This window comes from Taeniopygia guttata, chromosome 2, assembly GCF_048771995.1.
Source record: "Taeniopygia guttata chromosome 2, bTaeGut7.mat, whole genome shotgun sequence".
Lineage (NCBI taxonomy): Eukaryota > Metazoa > Chordata > Aves > Passeriformes > Estrildidae > Taeniopygia > Taeniopygia guttata.
In genome coordinates, this window is record NC_133026.1 from 76,981,727 (window position 1) to 77,002,525 (window position 20,799).

Consider the following 20,799-nt stretch of genomic DNA (forward strand, 5'->3'; position numbering starts at 1 on the left):
TGTGAATGGAGTATATTGAAGAAGTAAGAAAATATCTCAAGAATGGCCATTTATTTGTTTTAAAAAAACCTATTTTAAGGGCCATCAAAGATAGACAATAAAACATGAAACTGTTAAAAATATTCATTCCTTTTGGCACAGACCCCTCTCAGCATTCTTTCTACACTTTGCAAGATGACTTTTTCCATTTCTACCATTTGTGTGAGCTAGAGGCTATAGCATACAATGTTTCTTTAAAAAACAAAGGGAAACTAATTTATTCTAACCCAAAGAACACAGTAGCTTTAGTGCTAGAAGGAATGGCTACGATTTCTGCTCTGCATTAGAAGTGCCAGAGTAATTTATAAAAGCCTGGGAGGGTTATTTGTTTTAAAAGATCCCTCCTTCTGGTTCCTCTGATTCTTCCTCCAATGCCTGTTTAGTAATTTTTATATTGGCATAATATGACATATCTATGGATTGTTGCACTCATAATATTTTTAAAATTTGCATTAACAGAGATTACTTGGAAAAGATTTCTATTGACTAGTTTAAATCTCAGTTGTGCCCCTGTTGTTATAATTTATGACACGGGACCAATTTGTGTCACTTTATAAAGAGAAATTTATTAATTTAGCAAGCAAGCAATACGGGCAAATGCAGCACTAGGCGGGTGGGGAGCCTCTGCTTCCCTCAATGGCTCGCACCGCACCTCCGGTCTTTCAGTTCTTATACCACTTCAGTTCCGGACTTCATGACATTCTCAACATGCTCTGCATCTGCGCAGCGTGTTGCTAGGGGTAAGCATTTTACCCATGACATAACTTAGTCAATTGTTTCTTAATTTCCCCATTCATCCTTTCCACCCTTCCAGAACTTTGTGGGTGCCATGGGGTGTGATGTTTCCACTGTATTCCCGGAGTATTAAAAATGTCCTTTGTCACCTTCGAGGTGAAGTGAGGGCCCCGGTCTGAGTCTACCGCCTCCAATATACCATATCTGGGGATAACCTCTTCCAGTATTATTTTTACTACAACGTGTGCAGTTGCCCTTGCCGTGGGGAAGGCTTCCACATAGTGGGTGAGGTGATCCACTATGACTAGCAAGTACTTATACCTTCCTACTTTAGATAACTCTGTGAAATCCACCTGTACGTGAGAAAAGGGTCTGTGAACCAGCTGTGACCACCCATCACTCTCTCTCTTTGCTGCTGCTTATTTACCTTTAAGCAGGTTAGACAGCGACTGGTTACCTGCTTGGCCAGGTTATATACCCCTATACACATATATTAAATAGCAAATTGGTCTATTAGTGCTTGAGTTCCCCAGTGCGTTTTGCCGTGCATTGCCTGTAATACTCTCAATGCCATCGCTTTTGGCAACACCTCCTGACCGTCAGGTAATATCCATTTACCTTCCTCTTTTTCCTGTACCCCCATTCAGTCCAATTTTTCTTTTTCTTGAACAGTAAATGTTCAAATGAATTGAAAAGCAATATTTCTTCTCAGGGCTTTCACAAAAACATTCCAAACCACCCCCACAGGTGGTACAATTCTCCCGTTGCATGCCCATCAGTTTATATTTTAAAGTTAGTAGTGCCACTCTTTTTGCCTCCTGGTCAGCTAGATTATTTCCTCTGATTGTGTTTCCCATGCCCTTCTGGTGTCCCCGTATGTACACTACAGCTATCTCTTTTGGACCCCTTATTGCCTGCAAAATCTGTTTTATCATGCAACAGTCCTTTACCCTGTGAATTGATTAAACCTCTTTCCTCCCAAATTTTCCCGAAACTGTGCACGACATTGTAGGCATATTTTGAGTCAGTGTAAATTGTCCCCGCCTTTCCCTCTAATAATCTTAGAGCCCTTAATACTGCATACAATTCACATGCCTGGGTGGACCAGCTGGGGCTCAGGGGACCAGATTCCTTTACCTGTAGGGTTTTCCCATCAATTATAGCATATCCTGACCTTCTTTTCCCTTCAATACCCTGTATAATCCATCCACAAACAGCTTATCCCCTGTTTCCAGTTCTTCCCCCTCCAGGTCTGGTCTAATCTTTATTTGTTCTTCTATTTGCTGGAGGCAATCATGTGCTAATTCCGAGCGAGGCTCACCATACAGAAACTGTGCAGGATTTTGGATGGCACTGGTCTCAAGTGTTAATTTAAGGGATGAAATTAGGATTCCTTCATACTTCAAAAGCCTAGCATCTGTAATCCATTTTTCTGCTTTCTGCTGCAATACTCCCCTTATATTATGTGGGGACATTACCCTTAACTCGCTTCCAAAGGTAATCTTACCAGTTTCTTCTACTAGCAAAGCAGCTGCCACTATTGCCTGTAAACAGGTGAGCAACCCATGACTAACAGGATACAGAAGCTTTGATAAGTAGGCTACTGGTTTCTTACTCGCAGCCCAATCTTGAGCCAAAACTTCATATGCCGTCCCCTCATCTACATTAACAAACAGATAAAAAGGTCTCTTCAGATCAAGAAGGCTAAGTACAGGTGCTCAATTCTCTTTTAAGGGCCTCTAATTGTTCCTCATCTTCTTGTGACTATTTGAGTAATCCCTCCTTTGTCAATTTATCATATCATCTTTCCACTGAAATTTTCTATCCACTGCCTGCAGTACCCAAATAGTCCCAATAATTGCCTTACTTGCCTTTTAGTCCTTGGGACTGGGATTGAGAGAATCCACTTAACTCTATCCGGATCTAGTTTCTTAGTTCCCTTACTCAACCTGTGGCCCAAGTACTTTACCTCTTTTTCTACAAACTGCAACTTGGATTTAGACACTTCCAATCCCTTTATACTCAAAAAGTTCAGTAATCTTATGCTCTCATCTCACTCCCTCCTCCTCTCGTCCTGCACCTTAAAGGCTTTTTGCACATTCTGTCCCCTAGGGACGGCTCTCTTAATGCCCTGTATGATTATGTTCCGCAGGTCGACCATATGGGTCCTATGCTGTGGGTCTTGGTTATTCCATTGGGGATTCTGCAGGGGCCATTTAGTGTCTGCCAATGGTCCCTGTTGATGTTTATTATCCCATGTTCTCATCCCCATTTCCCTTATCATTCTCCTTTCCTCTTTAAAATCCCCCAAACTCCGGGTCAAATCCCCCCAGATTTGGGTCAGAACTTCCTAATTTTGGGTCCATACCCCCCAGATTTGGGTCACAACCCCCCCCCAGATTTGGGTCCAAATCCCCCAAATTTGGGTCAAAACCTCCAAATTTCAGGTCCAAGCCTTTAAATTCTGCCTCCAAACCCCCAAATTTGGGTCAGAACCCCCCAAGTTCGGCTCAAAACCTCCAAATTTCAGGTCCAAACCTCCAAACCCCCCCAAATTTGGGTCAGAACCACCCAGATTCGGCTCAGAACCTCCTGGATTTGGGTCAGAACCCCCTAAAATCTCCTTGAAACTCCCCAAATTTGGGTCCAAACTCTCCAAAAACCTCCTTAAAGTAGTGGATCATCTTTGCTTTATCTTTTCCCTTTGCCCTACTGGGAAAGGCATGCCAATTATTTATCATTACTCCTAGAGGACTATCCTCAGGGATCTAGGGAAGCTTTGCAGGGGTTTGCCCACCCATGGGACCAGAGGGCTTGCTTTTCCTCTGTCCCATCTTCCTGAGTGCACTCAATTTTTCACACACACGCTCCCCTGGTTCGTGGCCCAAGCCCTCTTGGGTATTGGGAACCGCACTACTGAGGGTTCGCACTCACTTGGCCTCTATGAGACCTCTCATACACAACACTCCACAACACTCCAGGATAACCACCCCAAACCGAGCGGATTACCGGCCTATACTTACGCATCCTGCGTTTTCGCTAGGATCTTTGTGCACAAAGTTTACAGGGGTAACCGGTTCTCCTTTGCCCGCTGCTTAATTTAGGTTCGTCGGTAGAGAGACCGGGAGGTCTGGGACAATTGGGCTGCCAAAAAAGGCGGGGCGCCTCCCGAGGGTCCCAGAACAACCGGGCTATTTCTCCATCCGAGTCACGGCACCAAATTGTTATAATTTATGACACGGGACCAATTTGTGTCACTTTATAAAGAGAAATTTATTAATTTAGCAAGCAAGCAGTACGGGCAAATGCAGCGCTGGGCGGCCAGGGAGCCTCTGCTTCCCTCAATGGCTCGCACCGCACCTCCCAGTCTTTCAGTTCTCATACCCCTTCAGTTCCGGACTTCGTGACATTCTCGATGTGCTCTGCATCTGCGCGGCGTGTTGCTAGGGGTCTTTTTTCTGCTGTCCGGTGGTCGTTTGAGGAAAGCTCCTATTCTTCTTCCTCCGAGGTAGCGTTAACCCTGCAATAACTTCTCTAAATATGGTAATGCAACCTTCAAAGATCTCTCAATTCCACTATCTACTAATAGCAGTACATCCTGCCTTCCTGCCCCACTTTCTCTTGTGTCTTACACAATCCCTGGGGCTTTTCCTGATGAACAAAAACTATGCTGCTGTCTTTCACACTGTGATCATCCAGAGGACAAGGGAATAGTGTCCTGATGTTTCTATCCAGTTTTCAGAGAAGACAAAGATGGATGAAAAACCTGCTCTGAATCTGTGCAGCAGGGTGCATGAAAATAAACATCCCTCACCTATTTCATGGAGAAAATGGACTTAATCTGTTTATTAGCATGTAGTAATGCTGTTCAGTCAAATGTCTTTTTGTTAGGCTAAGTTTGAATTCTAATGTCTGCTGCCTGGCAGTAACTTGAACCCAAGATTATTATGCCCTTTAACAGTCTGTAAAAATGGCATGAACCTGGGTCCACACTGGTGGCTGCACCTTAGCAAAGCTGAGCAGCTGGTGTTGCTGAAATGCAGCTCCAAAGAAGAACAGACTTTACAAACCTGCCTTCCTTGTTCTTCTCACTAGGCTACTTCACACAAAGGTGTGAAGGCAGGAAAAAGACACTGATGCTGACAATCTCTCAGACCTTCATATACCGGTAAAAGCTATATACTTCGGCTGGTAAACACTTTCTGGCCTCACAAAAAAAAAAAAAAGGTATATATATAGGGAAATATTGGACGCAGTAGATGCAAAACTACTACTTTATTTTTGGTTTCAGACTTGAGGCATCCTCACCAAAACAGTCTGTTTAATTTTCTCAGAGCCTGTGCCAAGGGAGTGTACTGTATTTAAATGAAGTTCAATTCATTTTCTTCATGTTTCTCTTCCTACTCCAAACTTCATTCTTCACTATTTACTTCTTCTGGCCCAATTCTCCCTGCTCAACCAGTCATACAAACCCACCTCTCTTAACCCCAGTCCTAGTTTCTGTGCTGAAAAATCATTGAATCTCTTTGTCATCCCAGCCCCAGTACCCCTTGCCCAGGAAATCCCTTTCATCTTTCTTGTCACAGTTCTCAAAACCCCATCTTTCAACCTTGTCCTGACTTTCCAGGCAGCTTCCATATAATTCAGGTCATTTCCTCCTTCACACTGCCAGAGTGATAAACACCTCTTAGCTTTGACAAATCTTGGCCTTGTCAGACTACAAGCTCCAAATAATCTGAGCATGTCCCTTTTCTCCCTGGTTACAGAATTAGAGATGTTCAAAGACATGTAATGCAGCTAAATTTAGGTGAAACTTACTGGGAGATCAGGAAGACACATCCTTGTCCCAAAGGTGACCTCCTGACAAGGCTCATGCTTTCACTCTGAAGGCTTAGAGGAGATGAAGAGCAATGGACCATTTTCAAAGGAAAGGTCACATGGAGTTTAACATGAGCAAAATTACATTTCCTCCAGCTTTATTTACAGAACCAGATGAACCATTTCAACTAACATTTTCAAAGCCCAGCATGGGAAGTTTCAGCATGAATAGCTAAACTGAAAAAATTACAAAAAACTGAGGGTAGGTTACTTTCCTGGGGAACCCTGGGGGAAGAGGAGCCACACACCAACTCTGCCAGAGAACTTTTCCCCTCTAAACTAACACTGGCAGCTGAGGGGCAGCCAGGCTGCAGTCCAAATAATTAGTGTGTTTCTTTTTAATAAGAGTTTGGACCAGCTTCAAGCCTAGTGCTGAAATTAGATATTTTACTAGCTTTTTAATTTTTCAGTTCAAAGTCTAGAAGTTTTGAGAAACCACATAAACCACTACTGAAGGTTTCCATCTGGACCACGGTTCTGAGTTCAAGACATCCAACAGAAGCTGTTTTGCATTCTGCAGGAAGCCAGATGAGCACCGCTCAAAGAGGCAAAAGTGTTGCACTTCTCATCAGTTTCATGCCGCTAATAACAAAAATACAGTTCTACTTTTTACAAAAGCCAAGGGAAGGATGAATGCCTAAACACATTGTTTGGCTATAATCACAGTGCGTGGTAGTTTAGCTGTGCCTTTTCTAAGAGACCCCTCTCTAGAGGACACAAATGATTCCAAAGACATAAACATGCCAGCCTGACTGATGTGATTCATTGCTACCTTTCTTTGATAAGATCACCATATGTTATTGCAGAGCAGAAGAAGCGCCAGTGCCTGAGCCTGAATTTGATGGTTCAAGAATCACCTATGTTTTCATTCAGGAAATTTATAGTCTTTGCTAATCCTAAACTAGAAGACACATCAGTCACATGTTGCAACCTTTCCAGCAAACTCAGCTCCACATGCACTACTTTATTTTTTTCCAGTGTAGTTTTTCCAGTATTTTCTGGTTCTGTCATTTTGGAAGTAGACATAAGAAAAAGGTTAACAGTCAACTCAGGCAATCTGCATCAATAAGTTAAGTTCAAATTTTCTTTAAATAACTACCTGTCTTAGAGTACCAACTCAGATCACTTAAGACTATCTACTTAAAAACATTGGGCTTAGAAAAATTACCTTTATCAACTTTCCACCAGTGTCCCCTAGAGAAGGGTTTCTACATTCAAACATTCAAGCATTCAAAAGGCAACACTGCTTCAGTAAGTGCTCTACCTTTTAAGTCATTCCATTTTACTTTTCTCATCAAATATGTTAACATGTCTTTAAACCAATGCAGAGGCCCTCCTGAATTTTTTATACATTTTTAATATGTTGTTTTTTCTTTTACTTTTACTTCCAGTTTCTGATTATGTTTCAGGGTCAAGAAAGACCACATGAGGAAAATAATATTTTAAAGAGAGAGATAGGTGAGGTCATAATCCACCAACCTGATAGGTTGATATGCTCAATCACTCGCTTACTTTTTGATATTTATAAGTATTTAATCTTTTCTTTTTCACTAGCAGTTAATCACTTAGTGCAAATGATGCTGGATGCTCATCAGTTACCAATATATTGCTTTATTTCTTGGTAGCAAATTAAGGCTTTATAGTGAGATTTGTACAGTACAGGCCAAATTTAAACATTAGAAACTTTAAAAACCACGTAGCACTACACATTCAATTCAACATAGCCAGAAAAGTAGCTTTATTTTTTTAATAAACAATTAAATGTTACTAGTGAGGCCTTGTATTTCATGAGTGCAAATGGCTCAAAATCCCAACATCCTCAGGGCTCAACATTTAAATTTCTTGAGGCCATTTTTAGATAAATGGTAAACAGAGAGTATAGCTGGCTCAGATAAAATATACTGTATTACTTGCTGGAGAAGAATCTCTTATTTTAGAAATATGGAAAGGAAAGCCAAAATAAAGTTAACTGTCCAAGGTTATATTAATATTAGTCACTGACGAGTAACAGTAGCAATGACAAATTCATTTTCCATGGCCCTCTTTGCCTTAGTATAACTTAATTTATAATGCATAGCTGATGCCATCCTGCATATTAAAAAATCCAAAATTGGAGGAACATACATAAGTTACAGGAATTTTTGCAGCAGTAGGACAAGTTCCCTCTCCAGAGACATGCCCAAACCATTGCCCTATTTTTTTTTTTTTAATTGAGAGAGCATTGTTGTAAGTATTTCCTCAGCAGTTATGTGTTTGTTTTTCTTGGGCATATTGATTTTCACTTCATACCACTGATTTTATTAGTGTTGTCTGGAGATGATGGAACTACTGCTTATGAAAGCCAGACACAGTGCTTCCCTTCTTATGAGACACTTACAGTGTTTGAACTGAACATATGAATTCACCTGCCAGTCAGGCACAGGGGTTCTGCCTGAAAATATCATCACCCCTCATGTGTCTGGCTTTCAGATCTGAGCATTACATGTGAAAATGCAGTGGAACAGCAGCCAGAAAATGATGAAGAAAGTAACCATGAATCAACCACACACTTTGGGGAAGAAGCCAATGAGATGGGGGACTTCCAAAATGCTCCAGCTTATGCAAGAGCAAGAGTGATCATGAGAGTAACAGGAGCTCCCAGTGTCACAGGGCAACTCTGCTGTTTAATTCTTTGTTGAATGCAGCTGCACCTCCAATCTAAGGGAACACAAAGAGCCAAAGTCTCAAAAAATCTAAATCTAATGTGAATAATATGCCAAGCCCCTGTGTCCCCAGGGGTGTTATCTAACATCAGGCTAATGTCTTTGAAGTCTTGAGATCAGCCATCTATCCTTTGAACTGGAAGGTCACAGAAAAGAGTCAGGTTTCCAAGTGTATTAAGGCACATACTAACTTGACCTAAACGCAAGTCCCTGGTTTCTCAGGGAACATCACTGCAGTGGTGCCACAGCTGCTGAAAAGGTACAGCAAAGGGACAAAGTCAGACTTCCTGGTGGCAGCCACGCAGCACAGCAATTGGGACTGCCCTGTGTAAGCTGCTCCACAATGCCTCAGAGCCTCTCTAATGTCTTACAGTACTACCTCAGCTTGTTGCAGAATACAGCAGCTTCTCAGGCTGGTTTGCTGGCTTTTACTTTTGCCAGGCCACCAGTTTGTTCTCCTTCACTCAGCTCAATACATCACTGCTTGTCAGAGCCAGAAGTCCCTGTCTACTACCAGAGGATGGTACTACACACATTGGAGAGGACAAATTTAGATATAAAGGCAAGTAGCAATGATGCACAAGTGACCTGGAGGTGGGCTTCCCAAGAGAATCCATGCATGGGCACAGTCTCCAGATTCACTCTGCAGAAATGCTCAGCAATGGCCAGCAGGTCTTACTATGTTTCAAATGAGTATATTTAAGAACATTACCCAGTATTTCCTGAGGAATTACAATGGATGACTATCAGCCATACTGGAAAAAGTTGGGAAACACAGACACAATATTGCATAGTCAGCTTCATGAGCACAGCTAGAATTCAGATGTATTTGACACAGCTTAGTAGCATTTCCGAAGTAGGGATTATGTACTATTTCCTTTGGAGGCAACTACTGTAGCCTGGGACAAGATCATGGCTCTTATGGAAATGACACCCCACCAGCAACGCTGAGCACTCATTGCTTTTGCATTAAAACAGCCTCTCCACAGAGACTCACGGCACCTTAAAAAGTGATCATACAAAAAGAAAACAAAATAGTCTTCTAGAAAACCCCTCACCCATTAGGTACAAGAAAAATGACTCCCGTGAGTGACAAAAAAGACAGCATTACTGAATATGGGAGCGTGTGCTTATACATCAGTGTTTTTAATACTGCATTTCAATAACAGGCATGGGGTATCCCTTCAGAAGAAAGCAGGGTTGGTGTGCTCTATAATACAGCGCTTGCAATGTCGTTTAACAAATCGCAGAGCATCCACAGAGACTTCACAGTCCTGCACGTTCAACATCTGTAGGTCAAAACAGTTGGCAGCTACAATCTGCAGGCCATGCCCAGTGATGCTCTCACAGGATTTCAGGCTCAGGCGCTTTAGGTTGAAGCAGTTGAGGGCTAGAAACTCCAGGCCGGTGTCTGAGACCAGGGGGCACTTGCCGATGTCTAGTGATTTGAGTTTTGTGCAATTTTTGGCGAGGTACTCCACGCCATGGTCCGTGATGCCCTCGCAGCCCCGCGCATTGAGGTAGCGCAGCTTGCTGCAGTATTTGGCTATGTATCGGATGCCCACATCCGTGATGCGGCCGCAGTGAGCGATGCTCAGGTATCGGAGATGCGACTCCAGCTTGGCGATCTCCCGTATGCCAAAGTCGCTGACGAAGCGGCAGTCGCTCAAGCTCAGTTCCTTGATGGATGTGCAGTAAATCATCAGGTAGCGCAGACCCTCGTCAGTGATGCGGACGCAGCGGCGCAGGTACAGGTGGGTCAGCTGAGTGCAGTGGGCGGCAATGGTGTGCAGTCCTTCGTCCTCCAGGACGAAGCAGTCTGTCATGTCCAAGTAGCGGATGGAGATTTGCTTCCCATGCAAGGGAGACAGCTTGATGGAGGCTTCACGAGTCAAACTGATGCATGTTACTTTGGAGCAGCCTAAGTGGAAAAACACAGTGAAGTTTAAGCAAGCAGTAAAAACAAAGCACGCAGAAAGGCAGGTGTGGAATGGTGTGCCAGATGTGATGAAGGTATCTTCATGTTGCAAGAGTGGACTCACTCTGACCGACTGCTCTGATTTGCTGTGCTTAGTCCCCACACCAGATGAAACAATGAACTCCACTGGAGTCAGTGAGGTTACTTTGAGATTGTGAGCCCTGGAAAGCAACTGAATGACTTTGTCCATATCCCATATGTAAAATTGTGGTCCTGGGTCCATCTGGGGACAGCCTGTGATCTGTTACTGCACTATGAACCCAGTGACAGTTAGAGAAAAGGATACTATGTGACAACCAGTACAGTTTTTTGATCAGTTTCATTGCTGACTGGCTGAATTAGCAAACCAATATCAGAGGCTCTTTCGCCATTCAAATTTATTATAGAAAACACAACCCCACTCCCTTTCCCCTCCTCTCCTGCCCCAAGCATTTGGAGAACAGATGTGAATCCAGCCCCAAGCCTGCAATATGGCCCAACTGTGTACTTGCAGAAGGGTGGAGATTTGGAAAACCTAAGGAGAATGGAGAAAATTGGTAGGAGCCAACAGACTGATAAGGGCATGTGAGGACACAGACAAAGAAAAGGATTGTGTCCAATGAAAAAGTCTGGCCATGAATGGAGGTAGCTAGACTGGAGGAGAAAAACCAGATCTTGCAAGGAAAGACAAAGAACTAGATTAAAGGGAAAAATACACACAGACTTTCCCCCTTTTTAACCTCCACTCCATAGTGGAGAGTGAAAGCTTTTTTTTGGAAAGTGTGGTTTCTGCTGCACTGCAAACTGGCAGTCTTAGGCTTCTTAGGGAAATTCTTAAACTGTGCCAGGTTCAGCTGGGCTCTTTGCATTATATGCTAATGCTAGAAACAGCTAGAAACAGCTGCAAGAAATGAGAGTCTACATATTAGTGATTAAGGCCCAACAGTTTTAGCCATAAATGGCTACTCAGAGAATTTCTGCAGGTTATGCTCAAAGAGGTGCCCCCAGGTAGAAATAAAAAGACCTTTTCTGGCCAAGCAGTATGAAGTGACAAAGCAGTATGAAGTATAAAAAGCGATGACCTTAGAGCTCCATGTATCAGAAACTCTGCAAAACACTGTAGTGTAGAATTAAAGAGCATGATGATGTATGGAGACTGCCTCAAAAGCTTACATTACCCAAAGCTATACCACTTGCTATTAGAGGTTGTCATCCAGAGGCTTAGTGGAAGGTATGAATATGCTTCAGTTTTTAAAAGCAAAAACATCACTTGAGATAACCGTGTAGATTCACACAAATGCTGTAAGAAGAGTGGGATACAGACTTGAAACACTTTGCCACCTGCAACTACACTTCTAAATTCAAAATTTAAATTTATGCTGGATCTTTAATTTGGACTTCAAATTTAGTTGAACAGATGCAAATTTTACTTTAGGCCTCAGACAATTAAACGGGCAAATTGCCCACAAATCATGCAGAAGAAAAACCTTGAAGTAAAACACTCTGCTCAACAAACATCTTAAAACTGAATGCTATTTTCTCTTCAGACTGTTTCAGATCCATCTATGCTCTGGAGCAACCTCTGGAAATACTTTTGCCTTGAGGTAAGTACTATATACACAATCAGTAACACAAAGGATTTTTTTAAAGCGAAGCAGAACAATAGTAATGGTGTAAAAAATGCACCTCTAGTATATTATTTGAAGTAGATGATACAAAATACATGAAAGGAGTTTCACAGAAGAAGCTGGCACCTAGGCAGAGTTCTGCTGCACCTGATATAACTGCTGCTGTTGGATTTGGCTGAGGATGTTGCTGGATTAAGAAGTCAGTCTGGATATTTTATATTCTGACCAGAATTCAAATTTAAATCCAGCTTAATGAGCATGATGCATCCACAAGGCCAAGGAGAACATTCTGTCGGCTGAGAGTCCAAGAAATTTTAATGACTGTAATTAGAAAGTCAACAGGTCAGAAGTCTCTCAGCAGGGCTGGAGTTACATACATCAGTTGTGTGATCACAGTTTTGTCAAGCTCAGCACTGCCATGTTGAGTTACTTTGGCTACACTGTAAAATATTTCATGGGAAGGATATTCAAAACAGTTTCACCAGAAAAATGAGTCCATGCTGATACAGAACTGACTGTTTTTTAGGCAAAATGACACGTTCCTGGGTCTGCAACAATTTTTCTGTCCTAAATAGTACAAAGTGTAAAAATTAAGCTCTTGTGACAGGATTTTCCATAAAGTATAACTGTTTTCTAAAAGGGAGGTGAAACATCCAATAGACCGAAAAACATATTGGCTAGAGTGTTAGATAATAACTTGCAGTCAAGCTTAACCAACTTCTAGCAATATCTCAGACCTACCCACAAAGCGGATGCTGACAGTGACAGAACTTACATAGTAGAAAGCTCCTAAAGCTAATACAAACATCTGGTTTTGACATTAAAGATTTTGGTAAGCTTTTGCTGCCAAGTAGCCATCCAAAGGGGAAAAGGATTCAACTAGATGTACAACTGTGAACTGGGATTTAATTAACTAGCAACCAGTGTCACCCCCCAACACACACCCCCACGTCCTATTGCTCAGTATGGAACAAAACCAGTGAACCACTTCAGTCCTGAGAATTCCTTGAGCATGTAGGTGCAAGCCTTGTAACTACAGAGAGAAGAACAGGAAAATGGAATCCTCTTTCCAAAACATCCTCCAAAATTACCCACATCAGAATATAGACTCAAAACAAGAGCCTGGATACTGATTATCCTCAATTCCTATGGTACATGCAGCAAAAGCTATATCTGAACCCAAACACACTGACTTCTGAGCATGTTCAAAAGCAGGATTTTCCCCTCACATACTCTAAATAGAAAGAACAACTTAGGAAAAAAAGAAATTAAAATTACTTTCCTAGCTCATCGATGGAACAAAATTGAAGGAAGATAGGAATTTTATTCAACTATTGCACACTTTATACCAAACTGATGAGCTCTTAGGGATAGACGCTACCTTCTGGGTCTAAGAGTAAGAGGGCTGGGAAAACCACAAATGAAGATAGACTCCAAAAGAACCTATTTCAAGACCTGGTATCATCTTTTCCTTTCCCCTGCCTTTGAAAAAGTCGCCTTTGTTCTATAGCACATCCATAAATAAGAGCTATGGACCAAAGCATTTTCAACCACCTACAAGCTCCCAGGTACACTCAGGCTGTGAGCTTCAAAGCTCTAGGTCTAAATCACACAGGTACATACATTTTTTCCTGGCACTGGAGATGCTTCAATCCGAATGTGTGATTAGCAATCCAGAACTAATGTCAGTGTGTACCAACAAGTAATTCATATAGAAGGTCACTATGAATAGACTCCTGTGGAGTTCCATAGACTCCTTATTACCTTTGTGGTTTCAGAAAGCAATCACAAAAAGGGCATAATTCTGATTTATTGATATTTGTTTTGATGCCTTCCATGACATTCTAGCATCCTAGGAATGAGGTGAGAGTTGGATAAATCAGCTTAAAAAAAAAAAAAAAAAAAAAAGGCAGAGAAAAGAATGCATATAAGTGGACACCAGATAGATACCCTTGGAAAAAGCATCTGGTATCAATGACTTGATAGCATCACTTTCTGTGTCCTGTTGTTTAATCCCCTGTCTTCATCTTTCTTGTTGCCATTGGTACCTCTGCAATGGCAAATCTGGTTTGGCTGATTTATGATGGCGTTAGACTGATAACAGATGAGATCACAAAGTAAATGTTGAGCATCAAATTTACTTTAGTGCTCTGCTTAGCTGCATTCTTTCCATTACGTGCCAACCTATTTGCAGAGAGAAAACTCTGTGCGGCTGACCATGGGAAAAAACATCCTGTTTCACCAGAGCTGGCTTGAAGAAAATTGTCTAAAACATTTCTGCTGAACTAAACAGCTACAATGTCAGCTTTAAAAAAAAATACGGAAGAAAAGAGGAAAAAAGTTCAAGCTGGCTAAGTCTTGTTAAAATAGCAATGGAAACAAGGGGACTTTGAAGTTTAGCGTGGGATGACAACAGATATTAATACCTGGAAAAAAAGCCTAGCACTTATTCTGAGCTCCACCTCAAGTCACTTAGCTGATTACAGATGTATTCATTACCTACATATAATCTACATATACAGGTATGTGTATGTAGATTATATATAAATAATGAATATAATACAATGAATATAATATATATATAAAATGCATATATAATCTACATATACATGTGAGTGAAAAAGATAAAACAAATTTTGCTGAAGTAACTAGGCTTCACCACATGACACAGCACTGACTGCAGTGTGGGCCCTTCTATGGATGCTTTGTGCAAAAATCTGTAATAACTCCTCGTGCCATGTGAACAGGCCATCTCTGCTAGCTTACTTCTTTTGGAAGAGGCCTGGCCACTCCAGAAGTGCTGCTGGCATCGGGGGCACTGAGATTTTAGTGGTGCCTGTCTCACAGGTGCTCTGTTAGGAGATAGGCATTCCTACTTTGAAAGACAACACAGAAAGAACAACCGTGCAGTTATGGAGTTTGACAAACATCAAAAGCACCTATATTGGAACAGTCCCTCTTACCTGATACATCCAGGTGTTCCAGGTTTGGGCACAGTGACACAACATCAAAGACGGCCTCATTGGAGATGTTGTAACAGCCAGACACCTCCAGCCTCCGCAGTTCTGGACAGCACTGGGCAATGGTGTAGAGTCCTCTGTCTGTGAGCCGCCTGCAGCCACTAACAATTACCGTCTCCAACATGAGACATACGTTGGGAGTATCCTGACAAAGCCTCCGGGTCAGCACTTTGAGAGCCCTGTCGACATTGATTGTCTCACCAGTCAGGCAAATCGTCCTCCAAAGTCGTGGGTCCCAGGCCAGATTGTACCAGCGGCGGCACACGCGGGCACAGCGGCACAGCTGGTTGGTGGGCAGGAAGGAGAAGATCTGGATCATGGAGTGGTCGGGCAGCCGGTCTATGTTGGCCTGCTCCTTCTGGTGCTTGGATGCCAGCCGGATGAGAGGATGGGTGAGACGGGTGGGAGGTGGCGAATGGACCATGGCAACAGTTTCCCCAGTGACTGAGGATGAAGAGGTCGACGAACCTCTGCCATTTTGGAACCCAGGGGAATTCGGTGGGAATATTAACGCTGGACTGGGTGTGCTGAGCGTTCGCATGCTCAGGTCGGAATCTGGAAGATAGAACACACAATTTCAATGAGCACTGGACAAACACAGAGGTCTCTGCAGAGCACAGCACCCTGCCAGCCCACTTGCTAATGGAGTACGATGGACTTTGGAGTTTATTGGGGGTTAAGCTGTTACTTCTACCAGTCAGAGTGAGAAAATGTATTTTAAAAGCCATGCGAGCAAAGGAGATGATACAGTTCTGAGTCCTGAAGAGGAGACAGCAGTGGAAGGATTTTTTAAAATCCAAGATTTTTTATTCTTTATACTCTTAATTAAACACTGAATTGAATTATTATGTTTGAGTCACAGGCTTTTTTTTTTTTTTTTTTTTGGCAGAAAGTAACTGTCCATAACCTTGACACAGCTGTGAGCTCTTAGGGGCAGAGAATGCTGTGGTCCTTCATCTCTCAGCTCCTTCAGCCTCATTCACCAAGAGGCCAAAATAGAGCTCACAAGGCAAATGCCACTTCCTTCACCAGATTTGGGCAGATAGGAAAAGCTCAACTCCATACACTTATTTTCAAAGTGTCATCAGAGAAATTAATTTCTCAGTAAAGCAAACTGAAACTCAAAAGTTCATCCAAGAGCCCAGTGACTAGTTCTTCATGTGCACGCAAAAAACACTCCTTTCCAATGGACTAAAGTGAACTTCAGCTGGGGGAAAAAAAAAAAAAAAGCCCAGAAAAGTAACTAATGAAGAAACAGCATGCCTGGAAACTTGTTGGAGAATTGTTATACAATATTTACACACTTATTGCTAGAGCTATTTGTCACACTGGAAGCGGTCAATTCAACTCCCCAAAGCAATTTGCTACTTCTTTACCTTTTTTAGTTCATTTTAGTTACCAAAATCAGGCACAAAAATTGAGGTTTTTTTTTTTGCTAATAAGAAAGATTACCTTTGCTGTGAGGTTATTTCAACTGTTTTCCTTGTGTGCTGACATTGTCTGCAAGTAATTTCCACTCCTGCCCCCAGTTTCTCCAAGCAGACCAAGTAAAAGACTGGAAGACAGCTAAGCTATAACTTTGATAGTCAAGCAAATGCCATGGGCAATACAGTTAGAGGCTCTGAGGATATTTTAGCAGTATGCTACACAAGATACAACCAGTGTCTGAGAGATGCATGCTGCTGCTGAGCACATTCCCTCCACCTCAGTACTGATCTCCACAGAAATTTTTCATAGAGCAAAGCATCGCCCAGAAATGAATACAGTAACCACAATTTAGTGACCAGCAGAATAAAAAATTTTGCAGACAGGCAATGTTTTTAGAGGACCAAGCTTTTCTCCATATCACATCTCCTGCTGTCACATCAATGTTCAGGCCTTTCAGGGACGTGTACAAAGGCAGTCCCTTAAGTAACACTGACTCTGCAGCTGCGTGACTGTGACAGCACAGATAAGGGCTAAGCAAGATACAGCCAGAAATGCATTCAATAAACATATCCACACCTGAATTTGGGCTGAGTTTTTAAATTAAGTACATTTTTTGTGAATTTGATCGTTACACATAAATTTCCCTGTCAAGCTTTTACTTAGCCCAGCACAGGCCTGCTCTGATCTCACTACCTATAACAACAACAACCACAGGCCTGTATTTCCACAGTGTGTCTGCAAGCAAAAGAGGCACAAATATTTAGCTGAAGAACCCAAGACACAAAGTCCAATGGCTTGCTTAAGATCACCTAATTGAGCTGCAGAGACATCAAAATCATCTTCTCACACTGTGGAGAAAAAAACCTGTATTACCCAGCTCCTTTCCTTCTTCCTCTTCTGCATCTTGTTTTACTTAGAAATTCACTGTTTCAGCAAATGAAAGGAAGGAACATTTTCACCAAGGTTTTTGAGTCCATGCTATGGCTATGTGGTACTAACACAGGTATTTGTGTATTTATGAGCAAGGACAGTATCTTCATGCTGAGTAGGTTTTGCAGACACTTTGTTCCCTTTGTGACCTCCTAATACCCACCCTGGCAGCTTTTGCAAATAATTGCATCGAAGAGTGTTAATTGGTAAGCATCTGGTATATGCTGGTATTTTAAAAATTATATTTACAGCCGGAGAGAAAAAAACCAACCAGCAGCAGCCAGGCTCCTGCAGACAAGCACTGCCTCCACAGGCCTCTTAAGCAACAGTCCCTGAGATTAATTTTTGCAAGGACTTACCATATGTTTGACCTCCCTCACATTATCACCAAAACCAGTGACAGTGCCTGAAGCTAAACATGTGCAGAATATGTGGAAAAGCCTTTACTTTTTGCTCCTTTTTTGAGATATTAATACCAGAATGTTTCTAACATAAAAGAATATACACTTTTTTCCAAGTGCTGGATGTACCTTCTACTATTACATGTATATGATAGCGTCAATTCTTTTTGCTTTACTTCTTCAATTGCTTTGGGCCTTTTCCTTATTTGATTGTTGGTTGTTTGTTTTACACAAACCAGAATGAAAAGGAAAACAAAACGATATAAATAAAAAACCACAGAAGAAAAACTTGTTTCTATTACACAAAATAGAATTAAAATCAAAAGCAAAAAGTTTAAATTATTAACATCTGATTTAAACAATTTTTAGTCCTGTGGGAATGACTAGCTTCTGTAAGACACAGTGTATTTGGAAAACACATATTTTTAGTCAGTTATTGCTAAAAACACCTTAAAATTTCTGTAGGGTCTTCGTTAGTTCTACGGTCTTCGTTAGTTTCCATTTCTACTTAAGCATAAAAAAGCTTTTCATACTCCATGATTATCCCCCCTTCCCCTGTGAGCAATGGTCCAAGCTAATACGGCTAATCTCCACTGCTTTTGGATCAGAAGTGGCATTCCTTCATCACTCCTGGGCACTGTGAATAATCAATACCTTAGACATTCTGGGTGTGTAATGAATTACTAATATATGTTTTTTAACTTAGACTTCGAGGTAAAAAAGGCCTGACCTTCTGTTTTATGTGTATGCTCCGTGCTTTGTACTCTCTTAATTATCTCATTAGTATCGCAGTTCCAGATGTGCACCCTGTATTTCCGTTCCCTTAAATCCTGAAGGTGCATCATGTAAAACTTGGTCCATTCATTCTCAGGGCATGGACTTCCAGACAGACACATACACATCCATCCTGTCTCCCCACCACAAAGTACTGTGGAAAAAGACTGTAGTGGTGTCACTGTTTAAAAAAGTGAGTTGTGAGCACATTACTGCTCTGCTGAGCCCATAATGCAATATGCTCTCAGACAGGAATTTTGCTGGTATCTCGGCTGAACTCCACACAGAGCTATTCCTGCTTACTGTTCGATGTACACCCCTAAGGGGAAACAAAAAATAAAAAAATAGCAGGTGAGTCCAGAAGCCTTATTGCCAGGAAAAACTTGGAAAGCTTTTTGCTAGCATTCAAAACTTCAGCAAAACACTTGGTCTACTGTACATTTTCCAGACTTTTCTAATGTTGTTGGGAGGGGATTCCTGTAGCACTATCTCAACCTCTAGGAGTTTCCTTAGAATTTTATTCTTCACCATTTACTGAGTGCTAGTCAACAGGCTGGGGCAGTCTGAGAAAGAGCAACTTAATGACTGTGTAACATTAATAAACACAACCCTACAAGTACAAATGAAGTTGCTGATTACAGTTCTCAATACACATCTTTATACACACACATGCCCTCTACAAGCATTTTTCTTGTAAACTCAATTGCCTACAAGCCTGAAATACAACTTTAATTTTGGTGATCTTAAAAAGTAAAAGCAAACTAGAAAGCAACCTGCACTTCCCTCCCTACAACCTCTTTTGCCCCTTTGCCTCCAATCTTCTGTGTAAGACACTTTTTATTAAGGCTTTGATCAAGCCCTGAAAGTTGTTTGTTGATGTGGGACAAAATTTCTTAACAATCTTTAAAGAAATCTCAAAAGATGCGTGCCAGAAACAGAACCATAAAAGCTGACACAGAGGGAGAAAATGCACTAGAGTCAGTTTTCTTATTCCACTAGGAATCTGGTTTATTTCAAAGGATTTTTTCTCCCCATTTTATTTCCCAATTAATAGATACATATGGGAACAAAAAACCTTTAAACATGCAAGATTTATGCCAAGATCTAACCTCCATTCCTTCTGGCATCGACAATAATATGATTTCAGAACCAGAGAGAGAAAACAACATTATATTTCCATTACTCCAGCAATGCACACTAACATGGGACACTTGATGTCCAGATCCTAGCATGAACTTTTTAAGATTGAACCATTTTCCATGATTAAGGCATAACTCCATTAATTCACACCTTCCACTATGGTATTGCGAATGAGTCTTTTGTGAAATGAATGCTATACTGAGTTCTTCAAGTTAACAGAATTAAAATGAAAATTTTGCAAATATCAATCAAGCTTCAGATTCTTATCTGACAACTGAAAAGGATCTGCCGTGTGGATCTCCTGTCACTACTGACATTTTTAGCAAAACTAAGGCAAGAAATAAACAAAACTGTGTTCAAGCTCTGAAAAAGTCAGTAGAGCTGAGAAAAATAAAAAGCAATTGTTATTTTTGTAAACATTAGCTGCAGAGTAATGTGCGCAAGAAGCATTTACACAGCGTGCCAAAACCTCCTTGACTCAGCATCTTTTCAGTAAGTGTTGTGTAAATATTACATAGTTTATTAAGTGCAATGTGGGTGTAGACTTCACATTTTTACCACAATACCATCAACCTTAGGTATGCCAAGCATGCCAAGGAAGTATTCCTTTTACGGAGACTGGGGAAAATGGGAACTTAATGGTTGTAGCAGCTACAACCAACAGTGCAAAGGGGAACAAGGGTTTCTACTGGGGACACAATGTGGCTGATTCAAGAAGAGACTTGTGAATTTGACAGATTTCAAATATGGCTATGTGCCTTAGATGAGAATAGAAAAAGGAGTTAGCTAGGACAGCAGGCTACAACCCAGCCATTTTCTTTCCAAGGCCTTGGGTATGGACAAAGTTCCAGAAAAAGTGCTACCTACAAAAAATAAAGAGCATCTTCCACATCACAAACATCCTCAGGCATTTTTCTCAGGATAAGTTACCTTTATGACCCTGGTTCCTCCCAATCCCAGGTGGCTGGGAGGAACTGGAGAGTCTGAGATAGCAAAGAGGCAGCTGGAACAAAACTCACATGCAAACTCGTGTGGGGCTGCAGCGGTCAAGGATGCCAGAAGGAAAGGGTTGCCCAGTGGAGATAGCTACATGATTTTGCAGCCTTTTACAATGAAGAACATACAGAATGAGTTGGATGAGCTCTCTCATCTCTCTCCAAGAACACT

The 20,799-nt window shown here is 41.6% G+C and overlaps 1 protein-coding gene across 10 annotated transcripts in view; it reads right to left on the reverse strand.

The window, feature by feature from the left end:
- Positions 1–5,733: 5,733 nt before the first annotated feature.
- Positions 5,734–20,799, reverse strand: part of FBXL7 (F-box and leucine rich repeat protein 7) — a 225,285-nt gene continuing 210,219 nt past the window's right edge. For all 10 annotated transcript variants that reach the window (XM_072924278.1, XM_072924281.1, XM_072924280.1 and 7 more), the window contains 2 exons: positions 14,903–15,514; positions 5,734–10,275 (listed from right to left, as the gene is read on the reverse strand). In XM_072924278.1, coding sequence (XP_072780379.1) covers positions 9,539–10,275; positions 14,903–15,514 — 1,349 coding nt within the window. In that variant the 3' untranslated portion in view covers positions 5,734–9,538. The remainder of the gene's footprint in view (positions 10,276–14,902; positions 15,515–20,799) is intronic.